Source organism: Zingiber officinale, chromosome 1B (genome assembly GCF_018446385.1).
Source record: "Zingiber officinale cultivar Zhangliang chromosome 1B, Zo_v1.1, whole genome shotgun sequence".
NCBI classification, from domain to species: Eukaryota; Viridiplantae; Streptophyta; class Magnoliopsida; order Zingiberales; family Zingiberaceae; genus Zingiber; species Zingiber officinale.
The window spans coordinates 144,653,567-144,669,466 of NC_055986.1; the positions used below are offsets into that span (position 1 = coordinate 144,653,567).

General features: G+C 35.9%; 1 protein-coding gene across 1 annotated transcript; it reads left to right on the forward strand.

The window, feature by feature from the left end:
* The first annotated feature begins 8,032 nt into the window (after positions 1–8,032).
* Positions 8,033–10,670, forward strand: LOC122043125. Its single transcript, XM_042603603.1, has 4 exons — positions 8,033–8,804; positions 8,913–9,603; positions 9,894–9,981; positions 10,089–10,670. Exons 1-4 carry the CDS (start codon positions 8,033–8,035, stop codon positions 10,668–10,670), a joined length of 2,133 nt encoding a protein of 710 aa, XP_042459537.1.
* The last annotated feature ends 5,230 nt before the right edge of the window (positions 10,671–15,900 follow it).

The window sequence follows — 15,900 nt, forward strand, 5'->3', positions numbered from 1 at the left end:
CTTCTTGGATATGGGAGCAACCACCACCGCCTAGACAAAACCTTTTAAGGAAAGCTAATATTTAATTTTCTTAAATAACTCTAGGTTAACCAAAAAGAACAATCGAATCACAAATTCGAAAAAGAAGAAAACACAAACTCGAAAAACTAATTCGAAAAACTAGATCTAATGCCTCTTGTGTTTGGAATTCATACAAAAGAAATACAACTAGTATGATGCGGAAATTAATTACTAATTATACCTTCTTTTGTAAACTTTAATGACCTCTTGATCTTCTACCGTATTCCTCTTCTTATCTCGGACGTTGTGTGGGCAACGATCTTCTGAGACGAGAACCACCAAGCTCCTTCTTCTCCAAGCAAAATTTGGCCACCATTAATTCTCCATGAGAAGTAAAGGTCCGACCACCACCACCAAGCTCCAAGGGATGCTAGAAACGAAGCCTTCTTTCTCTCCTTCTTCTCCTAGCTAGAACCGGCCACCATGTACTTCCCTTAAGTTGATGCCGCCGGCCACAAAGGAGGAAGATAAAAGAAGGAGAAGAGGAGATCCTAGGGCCGGCCACACCAAGGAAGAAAAGAGAGGAAGAAAAGAATAGAGTCGTTAGCTATGAAGGCACCTCTACCCCCTCTTTTATATTCCTTGGTCTTGGCAAATAAGGAAATTTTAATAAAAACTTTCTTAATTCCTTTGCCATGAAAAAGAAATTTTAATTGATTTAAAATCAATTCCTTTTTTCAATTTCAATGGCCGACCACTTATTTCCCCAAAACAAGGAGAATTTTAATTAAAACAAAAATTAAAACTTCCTAATTTGTTTTCGGAAATTTATAAAAAATTTCTCCAATAATTTTTCCCTTCATGGTGGATTATAAAAAGGAAATTTTATAAATTAAAATCTTTCTTTTAAACATGTGGATAATTTTCAAAAAGGAAAGTTATCTCTAAAAATTAAAATATCTTTTCAATCTACAAATAAGGAAAGATATCAAATCTTTTCTTAATCTTTTATAGAAACTAATAAAAGAGAATATTTTATTTTTTTAAAACTCTCTTTTAAATTATGATCATGGTTAAAAAGGAAAGTTTTCTCAAAATTAAAATCTCCTTTCAATCTACAAATAAGGAAAGATTTCAAATCTTTTCTTAATCTTTTGTAGAAAGCTATAAAAGGAAAGATTTAAATTTTAAACTCTCTTTTAAAATCATGATATTCACATAAGAAATAATTTTAATAAAAATCCTTTTTAATATTCTAGTGGCCGGCCATCTAAGCTTGGGAACTAAGCTTTGGCCGGCCACCAACTTGGCTCATCCACTTAGTCTTGGCCGGCCCTAGCTTGGGTTCCAAGCTAGCTTGGCCGGCCCCATTAGGATGGGTAAGAAGGTGGGTATGTGGTGGGTATAAATCTCTAAATACAAGAGGCTACGATAGGGACCGAAAGGAGGAATTGTTTTGGTCTCCCGATAAAATTAAGCTTCCCGTGCTCGCCCCGAACACATAACTTAACTTTATCAATAATAATTCATACAACTAAAGAATTATTATTGAACTACCGCACCAATCCCAAATTATATTTTTGGGTTCCTTCTTATTATGAGTGTGTTAATCTCCCTGTGTTTAAGATGTCGAATGTCCACTAATTAAGTGAGTTACTGACAACTCATTTAATTAATATCTTAGTCCAAGAGTAGTACCACTCAACCTTATCGTCATGTCGGACTAAGTCCACCTGCAGAGTTTAACATGACAATCTTTATGAGCTCCTCTTGGGGACATTATCATCCTAGATTACTAGGACACAGTTTCCTTCTATAATCAACAAGTCACACTATAAGTAACATCATTTTCCAACTTATCGGGCATTTTGATTTATCGAACTAAATCTCACCCTTTGATAAGTCAAAGAAATAAATATTAAATATATGTGCTTGTTATTATATTAGGATTAAGAGCACACACTTCCATAATAACTAAGGTATAGTTCTTTTATTAAATCAGTATAAAAAGAACTTACCTTAAATAGTCCTGCTCAATACATTTAAAGTGTACTAGTGTAATTTATTAGTCAAGATAACTAATGCCTAATTACACTACGACTATTCCAATGGTTTGTTCCTTTCCATCTTAGTCGTGAGCTACTATTTATAATTTATAAAGAACTGATAACATAATTTTCTGTGTGTGACACCACACACTATGTTATCTACAATATAAATTAATTGAACATCTACATTTGGTATATATAAATGTAGACACTTGACCAATGTGATTCTTATAAATGTTTATACAAAAGCTATGCTTTTAGTATACACTCCAAGACCAAGACTCCTGAGGAAACAACCGAAATGAAGAAGAAACCATATGCCAGTGCTTTTGGTAGTTTGATGTACACTATGTTGTGTACTCGTCCCGATATAAGCTATGCTGTTGGCTTAGTTAGTTGTTTCCAGTCAAACCCAGGTTCGAGACACTGGAAAGCGGTGAAGAGGATATTCAGATATCTTAAAGGAACAACTGATTATTGCCTCTGTTTCCAAGGATCAGATATGAGCCTAAGTGGCTACTCAGATGCAGATTGGGCAGGGGACCTTGATGGCAGGAAATCCACATCTGGCTTTGTCTTCTTGCTGAATGGTGGCACCATCTCATGGAACAGCAAGAAGCAGGTTGTGTAGCCTTGTCGACAATGAAAGCTGAGTATGTGGCTTGTGCAGCGGCTGTGTAAGAGGTTGTCTGGCTAAGAAGGTTCCTGAAGCATCTGAGGATTGCTGAGGATAGTGGGAGTCCTGTTACTGTGTACTGTGACAGTCAAGCTGCGATAGCTTTTTCCAAGGATCCCAAATACCACAGCAAAGGCAAGCATATAGAAATTAAGTATAATTTTGTAAGAGATATTGTTGACAAGAAAAAGATTATTCTTGAGTACATCCCTACACAGAATATGCTTGCTGATCCTTTTACTAAGCCATTGACTAAAGAGTCATTTCATGGGCATATGAAGTCTTTGGGACTTCGAAGAATGTAACAATTGTAAAGACATTTTGATAAATGAAAAATGCCATGATCTATTCAGTGTATATGTCTTGGTTACATTCGAATAAAAGTCTCGATAATCATGTTGGCAGATTGGGATTGGTCCACTCACATGGACAATCATCTCTATTTGTTAAGTACGAATAGAGGTAAAACCGTTGCTTATGGGACAGCTTATGTAGCTGTGAATAGAGACATACCCATAAGTTAAGGTCGCCTTGATATTTGTGTCAAGATGAGATCATTTGTGTAATGATTGGAGTAAATGCACCCACCATTTACTGAATCTGCTTGAGGCCAGATTAGAATTCATATGTTGAATTCAGGATTAGACATTGGGAATGTCTAGATCGAAATCTGTACGATGTTAAATTTTGAGAAAAAACATGTGCTCTTTTTGGAAAAGAGAATAACATCGTAACATGTGATTGATACCACATGTGCTATGGCGACAAGAAGGGTAGTAGGAGAATGGATCCCTGCTTCTCTACTATGTGAGACCCTTGAGATTATAAGTTAATCTCAATCTTACTCTAAGTGACTATTTAGCTGTCTACTTGAAGTTCTGATCAGTTTCTGCTACTTTAGCATGTTTCCTATTGGCTATGGATGATTCGGTCTATGGAGCATAACTAGGAAAGCGACTGATTAGAATGAATAGATTCTAGCTAAAAAGGAAGATTAAGATTGATTTACATCTGTGACATTTATTCACTTGTACCGGTTACATTTTTAGTTCAGTACATAAAATGTAATTGTGAATAATTTGTTTGATTTGAGATGTTGAACATGCTCTTGACATATGGTCAATATGAGAGATTAGAGATGTTCATGATGATGTAAATAATTTAATCTGAGGTAAAGGCAAGCCATTTATGTCTTTGATTCGTTCTATGGCCATTTATGTCTCTGATTTGTTCTATGGAGCAGCTAAGTAAGGTGTGACAATCTTCTTAGCAATTGAATGCTCACTGTGCTTGTTGTCGCACGAACCATTTTCCCTAATGTATGGAATGGATGTTCTTATTTGGTCTTTGTGACTAAATTCTGCTCTGGTCTTCGTGATTGGATCCTCATAAAGTCTACGTGACTTATTTGGTCTTTGTGACTAAATTTTGCTCTGGTCTTCGTGACTTGATCCTCATAAAGTCTTCGTGACTTATTTGGTCTTTGTGACTAAATTTTACTCTGGTCTTCGTGACTTGATCCTCATAAAGTCTACGTGACTTATTTAGTCTTTGTGACTAATTTCGCTCTGGTCTTCGTGACATGATCATCTTGTAGTCTAAGACTCTATGTGACTGACATGGTCTATGTGACCATATGGATTGACTTGGACGAATGAGAGATGTTAGACGTTGCATCAGTTGCAACGTCGAGAAGATGAAGGGGTGCCGATCCTTCATCTTCCTCCATTCAAAGCTAGCCATCAAAGCATCGGTTGGTAACCGATGTTTTGCTAGCTATATTAGATGGTGTCCAAGAGCAATCGTGATCGAAGAGGTGAACAGCGAGCAAGCGATCGAGAGGCGAGCAGAGCAGCAGCGAAGGTGATCTGAGAGAGCAATGGGAGAGCATCCAGAGGCTGGGATTTGACTCGTGAACCTTGAAGCGCTTTCAGGTTGCTCCGTGATCATGCTTCCGACAGCGACAATCTCTTCATCGATCGACGTTTTCGGTTGCGGTTCTTCAGGAGATCAATGTGAGTGGTTACCACATTATTTTAATTGCTTCGTTTTAGTTTTTCATGCTCTCAAAACTACCAACACATATATCACTTAAAAAAGTCTTACTAGTCAAATTTTAATATAATATAGTTGCCAGAGGGCATGAATTTTTGAGTTTATATAAAATATGTATATACATAGAGTTTTATTATGTCTCAATAATGTACTATGTCCCAGTCATCTACTCAGTTGGATCATATGGATAAGTATGAGTAATTTACCTAGATTATAGTAAATGAGTCTATGTCAGACATTTTAGTACGATATAGAGATATGTCAAACATATTTTTTTCTATTACAAATTTTATAGAACTAGGAACATATTCAGATCTAGCACCCCATCAATCACAAGTAATTGTCCTCGGTCGGAAAAATAAAACATTCCCTACTTAATACTTGAGATGGAGATGTTAACAGCACGAGATTCTATACAGAGGGATTCATACAGAAGAGGGGACAGATAACTTGATGTGAGGTACACTATCATGCTTCTAGGAGGTGGACAATGATATGACTAGTGAGATTATCTCTTCTTTAGATACATATAGATCTAGACATTTTAGATACATGCAAATAGGGATGGAGCTAGGATCTTGACTCGAGTAGGCAACAATCTAATATAATTAATAAAATAAAAAAAATCTTGTAATTATAAAATATTATAAAATAATTACCTTACTATTGTTCTTTTTGAATATTCATATTTTAAAACTTTTATACAATAACTTCATTATTAATTGATATCTTTTTCTATATATATATTCAATAAGATTATCATTCATCTTAGTACCCAACGTATGAACATATTATTCATTTTGAGAACATTAATATTATTGACAAGAATCATGAACCTTTTTTGAAAAATAAATCTTAATCATTACCTCTCATATTTTAGAGTTAGTATTTACATACATATACCAAATCTATTATATTCATAATATCTTGATCTTTCTTTTATAATGTCATCGATAATTCATTTGAAATCCCTAAAATATATTCCATCAAGTATAGTTTATACAAAATCAAATAAAAATAGTGACTAATAAATTAAATGTCTCAATTTTTTAATTAAGAGAATTAGGAATATTATTTCTGAAGCATGTCTAGAGCTTGTGCCATTTGTTTGTCCTTGCATTGCATTGTAGAAGATTACATGCCTCATTGATCCCTTTACTGGATCTTTCACTACAAGAATTATGACTTTTAGCGACGCACAATGCGGTCAACGTCGCAGAATGTAACCCTTTGTCAACGCTTGGAGCATTTTGCGTCGCTAAAAGATAACATATTAAGAGGAAATTTTCCCATATGTATTTGGTGTCATTTAGCGACGCGTTAAATCATACGCGTTGCCAAAAGAAGGTCTTCCGTGACGTGTACATCATTCCACGTCGCTAAAAGGACACAACATAGAAAATGCGTCGCCAAATGTGATCCTTTGGCAACGCACTCCTCATTCAACGTCGCTAATATTAGCGGGAAGTTTTCCCGCCTTAAATTGTGGTCATTTGGCGACGTGGAGACATTAAGCGCCGCTAAATCCAAGAATAAAAAATTTCTAAATCTGTGAAAACTCCCACTTAATTATAATTTTAAAATTTTTCATATTATATATTTATTTTTTAAAAATTATGTTTTAATAAAACTTTAATTTATTATGGGGGTTTATTTAATGTTATTAAAAAAATCGCATTTTTATAGTTTATGTTAGATCTTTTATTATATTTTAATGCGAAATTTTATAAAATAAATTTTATTTATATTAATGTTACTAATTTCTATTAGGATTGTGCGCTTAATCCCTAATCGCCGCCCTCAGTATCTTCTCCCGCAGACGCGACGTTCTTCTCCCACAGACCGCGACGCCTCATCTTCTTCTCCTGCGGACCAGCCGATGACGCCTCATCTTCTTCTCTTGCGGACCAGGCGACGCTAGAGAACCTCCATCGTCGTCATCGTATGATTCATCTTGAGGTAATTTCTCTCCCACCCAAACTATTTCTCTTCCGCCTCATCAAAATTGCCAAATGGTTGATATTTTTTTCCTTGCAATTTCATAGCTCCCTCTACATATATCTTTGGGTTTTTGTTTAGTCTCAAATTCTCAACCAATGTGTTTTATGAGAACAGAACTAACTATAGCTTATTTGATGGAAAAAAGGATGGGTGGAGAAGTTCCAAATAAGCATCAATATAAAGAAACCACATTTCTTACCGGGACAAGATGAATCTGTCCATTTAGATATGCATGAACAGTGAAAAGAATGATTGCAAATTGTTGTGAGAATGCCACTAGTATCTTGATCTAGTTTTTTTGTAAATTGATGAAAACAAGATGTAAAGATTCATATCTCAACAAGATGTAAGTCGCGAAAATAATTTGGGCTGAACAATAAGTGAACTGAAAACAAGTGAGCTAAACTAATAATAAACTAGAGAACCATACATTGTATGAATTTTGATTGATTTTCATAGCATGTATACTTAATGTATATTTTTTCCTTGCTCTAGTTTTACAAAATGACGATTGACAAAAGTTGGATGAGTGTGAGGAATCGAATCTCTTCTGAATATAAAAATGGTGTTCGGATGTTTGTGACACGCGCTCTCGAGTATGCCAATGAAGATGGGAAAATAAGATGTCCATGTAATAATTGTTTGAATCATCGGTATCAACCACTAGGCTTTGTAGAGATACACCTAATGCGACATAGGATACAACAATCATACAAAGTGTGGGATTATCATGGTGAGCAATATGAACATCCACCATTGGAGAATGAAGTTTTATCTGATAGTGATGCCCAAGATGAAATGCGAGATGTTTTGAATGATTTGACTGGACCAGTGGAGATAGGAGAATCTAGTGAGCCTACTCAACAAAGAGATTTCCAAACTGAAAATTTTAATGATATGTTGAGAGAAATTGAGAAAGAACTGTATCCGGGATGTGTAAATTTCTCTGCGCTTAATTTCTTGGTAAAATTAATGCATGTGAAAGTACTGAACAAGTGGAGTAACAAATCTTTTGATATGTTACTTAAGTTATTGAAGCAGGCATTTCCTCAAGCAATATTACCTGGCTCACACTATGAGGCAAAGAGGAAGCTCGGTGAACTGGGACTGGGATATGAGTCAATTCATGTATGCGAAAATGATTGTGCTCTTTTCTGGAGAGAAAATGTCGGGCTTGAGAATTGTCCTATTTGTGGCATGAGCAGATGGGTTGACAAAAATATGAAAGGGAGAAAAATACCAAAAAAAAGTGATGCGATACTTTCCCCTAACTCCTAGATTAAAGCGTTTGTATAGTTCTAGGCACACTGCAAGAGATATGAGATGGAATGATGCTGAGCGGCTAAAAGAGAATAGCGTTTTGAGGCACCCAGCAGATGGTTCTGCTTGGAAGATGTTTGATGAGAAATTTCCAACATTTGCCATGGATCCTAGAAATGTACGTCTTGGTTTGGCAACAGACGGTTTTAATCCATTTGGTAGCATGAGCACTACTTATAGTATGTGGCCTGTCATGGTTGTTCCATATAACATGCCACCTTGGAAGTGTATGAAGTCCGAAAACATGATGTTATCTTTATTAATACCTGGACCGACATCTCTTGGAAAAGACATGGATGTTTTCCTTCAGCCACTAATTGAAGAGTTAAAACAATTGTGGGAAGGCGTGAATACTCGAGATACCGTGACTAATGATATTTTCTTAATGCGTGCAGCAGTTTTGTGGACAATCAATGATTACCCGGCATATGCTTTAATGTTGGGATGGAGTACAAAAGGGTATAAAGCATGTCCAACTTGTAACGAAGAAACTCCTTCAAAAGGCATAAGGAATAAGATAGCTTACATTGGGCATAGACGTTTTCTTCCTTTAAATCATCCGATGAGGCGAAGCAAACAATTTGATGGTAAGATGGAAACAAGATCTCCTCCTAAAGAACTAACTGCTGAAGATATATTAGCACAGTTAGAACATGTGCATGTTTGTTTGCCTGGAAAGCACAAGCAGTATGGTGGTATAAAGCGTAAACGTTCACCTATCGAGCTTAATTGGTCCAAAAAAAGCATATTTTTTTAGCTTGAATATTGGCAACACTTACCACTACGACATAACTTGGATGTAATGCATATAGAAAAGAATGTATGTGATAATGTTCTCGATACTTTGTTGAACATAGAAGGAAAATCCAAAGACACAGAAAAGTCGAGACTTGATCTTCAAGATATGGGAATCAGGAAAGAGTTGCATCTCTACATAGATAAAAATAAATGGAAGAAGCCACCGGCAACATATACGTTAAGTGCTGAAGAGAGACATTTATTTTATCAGTTTATCAAATCTGTGAAGTTTCCAGATGGTTTTGCCGCCAACATATCAAAAAATGTCAATGAGGCCATTGGTAAAATATCGGGGCTTAAGTCTCATAATTGTCATGTTTTGCTCCAGCGATTATTGCCAGCAGGAATCCGACTATACTTGAAAAAAGAAGTCCGTGAAAATATCATTGAATTGTGTAATTTTTTCCGACAAATATGTGCCAAGACTTTGAACGTTAATGATCTTAATTTGTTGAAGACAAATGTTGTTCTTATCCTGTGCAAGTTGGAAAGAATATTCCCTCCAGCATTCTTTGATATTATGGTTCACTTGATTCTTCATTTACCAAAAGAGGCAATGATGGGCGGTCCTATGTATTTTAGATGGATGTACTGCATTGAGCGAGCTATGGGTATCTTCAAACAATATGTTAACAATCGAGCACGACCAGAGGGGTCAATTGCTGAAGCTTACATCGTTAACAAGGCTTTGACCTTTTGCTCGATGTATTTAGAGATATCGAAACCCCATATAATCGCCCAGAAAGAAATGATGATAGGGTTAACACATGCTCGTCTCGAGTTATTTCTATATTCAAGCATGTTGGTCGACCCTTGGGCAAGAAAGAGGTAAAAGTGCTTGAACCTTCTTTACGGAGCAAGGCAGAGTGGTATGTGCTAAATAATTGCCAAGAAGTTGAAAAATACCTTGAGTAAGTCATCTATAACTCTTTCAATTATTGTCTATACCTAAATGCATGTTATTTGTTAATAATATTATCTTAACTATCATGTAGGGAACATCGAAATTATCTACTTGCTAGGGGAGTGCGGAATGTGGAACAAAAACAAGAAGTTGAATTTCCAATGTGGTTTAGAGATAAGGTATGTAAAAAAATGTAAAAATTAATACGATAAGTTGTCCATGATATATAATATTAAGCTAAATTTGAATTGACTGACTATATTATACTTCTCTAAACTTTTTGTAGGTTAATGAAATGCGATTAGCTAGATCATATGAGGTCACAGATGAATTGTATGCATTAGCTAATAGATCCAATTTCAGTGTGTACTCATACTCTGGTGCTATTATCAATGGTGTTAAGTTTCTTGTGGAAGAAAGAGATGTGAGACAAACCACACAAAATAGTGGTATTCTTGTACCTAGTGTAGCAGGGCAAAACTTTTATGGCATTCTTCAAGAAGTTATAGAGTTGTGTTATTTAAAAGATTGCACAGTATTGTTATTCAAGTGCAAATGGTTTGACACTGATCCTAGGAAGAGAAGAATTCAAGAAGATAAAATATTCACAAGCATCTACATAGGGGCAGAGTGGTACAAGAATGATCCATTTATACTCGCATCACAAGCAAAATCAGTGTATTACTTGAACGATATCAAGAATGGTCCGATGTGGAAATTGGTGCAGGATTATGCCCCGCGTAATTTGTGGGACTATCCAAATGGTGAAGTTGAAAATGATGTTGACACGACCAGTATCGATCCTCACATAGTGCAAGAGACTAATTCACAATCACTGCAATTGGTGGTAGAATTACCAGATTTATAGAATGTCAGTTTCCATCGTGATGACATCGATCCAACTGAGGTTATGAATGTTGATCAGCTGTTGCATAATATAAATGATTTTGTTGTTGATGTTGACGATTTTGAAGATGACACATTAGAAGAATATGATGACGAAGAAGATGATACTATTGAAATTGACGAGGAGGATAATATTGAAAATGAAACTAACGACACGACTTCAGAAGAAGTAAGAAATTTATTTATTTTTATTACTACTGATTTGTTTATTCTATTCAATTTGTGAAGTCAATCAATTGTGAGGTTTGAATGTAATTAGGATGTGGAATATAGCTCTCTTGCAAATGTGCCAGCACAGCATAGTTTGTATTTGACTGATATGTGAAAAGCTTAATTTGTTGAGTCATTCATTTATTCCTGTTACTAACTTTTATTGTTATTTTTATAGGATGTCTAGTTTGAATGTTAGTGGTTCTGGTGTTGGCAGGGATGAATCAATAAGGGATGGAAGAGGCAGACAAACTACTTGGAGACAAGAATCTTGTAGTATAGTTCTCGAGAAGGCATTAAAAAAAACAAAAAGTAGATAAATTGGAGGTTAAGTTTGAAGATTATACAGGGGGTAGTGTTGGAAAAAATGAAAAATGGTTTAATAATTTAATAGCTCAAATAGTTCGAGATACAATATCTCCTCTCGTTATGGCTTGGGAGGATGTCACTTTGGTTGAGAAGCAGCTTATCTTCGATCGTCTTGATGTAAGTTTGTAAAATTAAATTATGTTGCTTTGATTATGCATATGCAATTATTGATTTTTTTTTAAATTTTTGAAGAATAAATTTATATATCCAAAAACGAATGTCGTGAAGGCGGAGGTAGAGCGGCTTGCCATGAGGACTATTAGAGATCGAAGGTGTAAAATGAGGAGACATTGGAAGCTACTTGATGGGTTGAAAAATAAAGATACACCAAAGAGGAAGCTGTACAAGGGAGTAAGCCAAGAGGATTGGAATTTTCTTTGTGATTATTTTGGAAAAAAAGAACAAATGGTTAGTAATAATTAGATTAGTTGATAAATATTTCATACTAATTGCTCTAATATTATTCTTTTTTTGCAGGACAAATCTGAGAAAAATACTAATAATCGATTTAGTAGGTCACTTGAGGGTGCTCATGGATCTAAAACTTTAGTCCAACACTATCATGATGATGTAAGTCTATTTGAAAGCAATATTTCTGTATACTTAATTGTGTAACATTACTTTAAGGCCAATCTTGCATGACATCATTTTTTTAACCCAACAAGTTATTGTTCTGTGTACGGGCCAATCTAAACTAATATTTTTCTCCCTTGTGCAAGAGACTATTTGTGTAACCCATTGAGTTGCTTTCAAATATTCTCACTGTCTATTTGTGTAACCCATCGTTTTACAATTGATGTAGAATGCACCAAAGATTCTTGCACTGCCTATTTGTGTAAAATGATAATAACTCTTTTTTTGTCTTTTTAGGCCAATCTTGAGATGGGAGAACTTCCTAGTGCAGTCGACACCTTCGAGAAATTGTATCACAAAGGAGGACAGTGGAAGAATGATTGGGCTGCACAAAAATATGTAAGTATTTTTTGGAACGGATTTTACAGTGCACAACAATGTAGTGCACTGTAAAATGCCATTGATATAATGAAAATGATTACCATTATGATTGGTATGACATGGTATGTGGGAGGTATTGGCATAAAACATTACCAAGATTAGCATTGGACCAATTTTCTAAACATTATTTCAGTTTGAATGTTGGATTTAGAGAAGGAAAATTGAATTGTGCAGGTGAACTTTTACCCGCTAATGCGGACTTATCAAGACTTGTTATTTTTTTTCCTGGATTCAATATATTTTCAGGTTACCTTGCATCATAATGAGTTAATCTTTTTTTCCTTATATATTAATATTTTCTTTTCTTTTAGGCTGAAATGGTGGAACTTCGATTGACTCAGCAGGAAGGGGAAGTGTCTGACTCTAGTATCAATGATGTGCATCAGCCCAAAGATATCAGTATCATGACGCAAGTTTTAGGTACACGGTCTCGCTATGTTAAGGGTTTAGGTCCATTACCTAAACTATCTGTAGTAGGTGGTCCTAGAGCAACAAACATCAACTCAAAGCATCATGACGAGAGTGGAAAAATTATGGATATGAAACAAATGATTGATGTGCAACAACATACTATAGGCGAGCAACAGAAGACAATTAGTGAGCAACAACAAAAATTTGATGCATTATTGCAACAGCTTCAACAAGTCATTCCTGGTTTCACTTTTCAGCTTCCACCAGCATGTTCTTCGACTTGATCTCCTCCAGCATTTCCCTTGCATTCCAAAATGTCTATGTAGTTTTTTTTTCAACTTTATCTAGTTGTTGTTTACTATGTTATGTTTTTGGCAACATTTGACTACTTATATATCTTTGTTAAAAACATTTGATTAGTTATAATATCAGTGTTTTGCAGATCTATTGATTGTGATTCTTTTTAATTATTTTATTTGATATTAATATTAAATATAATAATTAAATAAATTCAAATATTAGAATATTAAAATATATGTATAACTTTCTGCGATGCTTTTCATGCGTCGCCAAATGTCTAGTACTTTTGGCGACACATAAGGTACGTCGCAGAAAATAACCATAGCTCGCATTTTAAACTGCATTTCGCGATGCATGGCACACGTCGCCAAATGGTAAGACATTTGGCGACGCGGCTATGAGTCGTCACCATATGCTTACACCTTTGGCGACGTTTTACATAACACGTCGCCAAATGTGATATTTGACATTTACCAACGACCCAACTGCGACGTAGCCCCGCGACGCGTTCTTGCGTCATCAAATGGTCGGTGACGCGTTTGCCTAACATTTGGCGACGCAAAAACGCGTCGCCGAATATCATAATTCTTGTAGTGTTTATCGCCGAATAGGTAGAGCCAACTGTTGGTATAATTTGCATTAACAAGCTAACTTAGATTTTGATAAATGACAAGTGAGTTAAGTTGGATGTTATCATGATCTAACCTTATTACCGAGTGTACATAGTTGACTAACTTGACCGGTCAAGAGGATCTGACACCAGGCAGGAAGTCTAGTCGGGATGTGTGATTTCCGAGTGACGAAGTCAGGATATGCGATTTTGATAGGAAGACCTAGTGGGTCAGATCGACGTCAAGGAGGTAACTTGGCACACGGTAAGTAGAGGTAAGTCACTAGAAGAAAGTGACTAAGTGAGTAAACGTCTTGGTTGAAGGGACAGTAGGCGTCCATCTAATTTAGGTCAATTTTGGAAACCTAAATTGAGACTCTGATTAGATCCTGATATGAAGGACAGGTCTAAGTCATAAATTAATCATATTATTATTGTACTAACCTTATTTTACAGGTTTTTATTTGGACTAACATGTTTTGTAAGACAAAAGGAGCAAAAGTTGTCTCAGGTGAACAATACGCGAGGTGCCTTCAAGTGTTGGAAGGCACCTTCATACTATTCATAGAAGGCGCCTTTATACTATTCATAGAAGGCGCCTTCCAATGGGTAAAATTCAGAACTCGTCGATGATAAGGAGCAATGAATTCGAGATCAGATTTCACACATTGGAGGCGCCTTCAATGCTATAGAAGGGCCTTCCATGCTCAATAAAAGAGCATCTCGACCAAGCATTCTTCACCAACTACTATATGAGCTTTTACGTGTCCGATTGGGGTTTTGACTGCTCCGACTTCCTACTGCTACTCTGCTACGACTCTACTGTGCCCGACCACTACTGAGGAGCCCACTAACACCGAGCCTAAGTCGATAATATTCGAAGGTGTTAGGTAATGAATTTACAATTCTGTACGTAATTATTGCAAAAGGAAAGTGTAGCATATTACACTTATCCTATTCTTTCTCTTATACTCGATCCCCTCTTTCGGTGGTTCCAGAAGAGGTTATTTAGTGGATTATCCATTGATAGATACTACATGAGACCTGGATCTTGGAGTAGGAGTTATCGAAGGCTCTGAACCAAGTAAAATCAAACTTTGTTTTCTTGTTTTCTATCTCTGTGTTTAAGTTTTCCGCTACGTATACTTTGATTTTAAAACCAAAATGAAAAGTTTTTTAAAACCACATGATTCACCCCCTCTCTCATGTGCGTCTTGATCCAACAAGTGGTATTAGAGCAAAGTTCTGCTTTGAATTGGTGCAACCATTGATCAAGTCAGGGGAATTGTTTTATTTCTTTTTGGATTTTAGTTTTCTTGTACCTTATTTGAATTGGTAAAGTTACCTCTTCAAATAATTCTTCCTCGTTCAATTTTTACTTGAAATTGGTACAACACCACTCGAGTCATCGACATATTTTTTTCTCAAGCACTACTAATCCAAGACCAAGTCTTGGTACATCCTTTTAGTTTTCTATTTCAGTAATCATTGGCCCAACTTGAGGGATTCAGTACCGCTCGTCCTCCTCTCTTTAACAAAAATGATTTTCTATATTGGAAGAAGAGGATGAAAGTTTATTTGAAGACAGACATCGAGCAACGGTTCATTATCCGATGAGGGTACTGGGGGCCTATATACGAAACAACAAAAGTACCACTCGATCCTAAAAGATAGAGTTCGGAAGATAAGAAGAAAACCTAGATCGACTCAAAAGCATTGAACATGATCCAATGTGGACTCACAAAAGAAGAACTCAACTGAGTTGGCCCGCACGAGAATGCAAAGGAGCTATGGGACAAACTCATCAAATTACATGAGGGAACTACCGACTCAAGGGTAACGAAGCATGATTTATTATTTATTTATTTACTTAATATTAAAATATAGGATGGAGAAACCGAAAGACAACTACACGCGAGGATCAAGGATATCCTCAATGACTTGCACATGATCGGACATCAACTTAAGAATCGCAATGTTATCAGGTACGCTCTGAACTTGTTCCCTCAAAACTCACTATGAGCATCGATTGTAAATTCCTATAAGGTTTCGAGGAACCTCTCAAAATTAAAGTTAGATGAACTATTTTATGAATTAGAGTTGCACGAACAAAATAACGACTCAAAGGTCGAGAAAGGAATTGCATTTCTTACAGACACTTCGAAGGGAGCTAAACCTGAAGCAGAAACTGAACCCGAATCAAAATTAGATGAAGTAGAGCAACTGGTGAAGATGATAAGGAAGATGTTCACTTAATGCAATAAAAATTTCACCAAAC

Excerpts from the sequence above, each read along its gene's own strand:
- LOC122043125 (XM_042603603.1), top strand. The coding sequence starts at position 8,033 with ATGCGATACTTTCCCCTAACTCCTAGATTAAAGCGTTTGTATAGTTCT. Across the intron at positions 8,805-8,912 it reads GCAGTATGGTGGTATAAAGC|AAAAGAATGTATGTGATAAT; the intron begins GTAAACGTTCAC and ends TAATGCATATAG. Across the intron at positions 9,982-10,088 it reads CAATGTGGTTTAGAGATAAG|GTTAATGAAATGCGATTAGC; the intron begins GTATGTAAAAAA and ends AACTTTTTGTAG.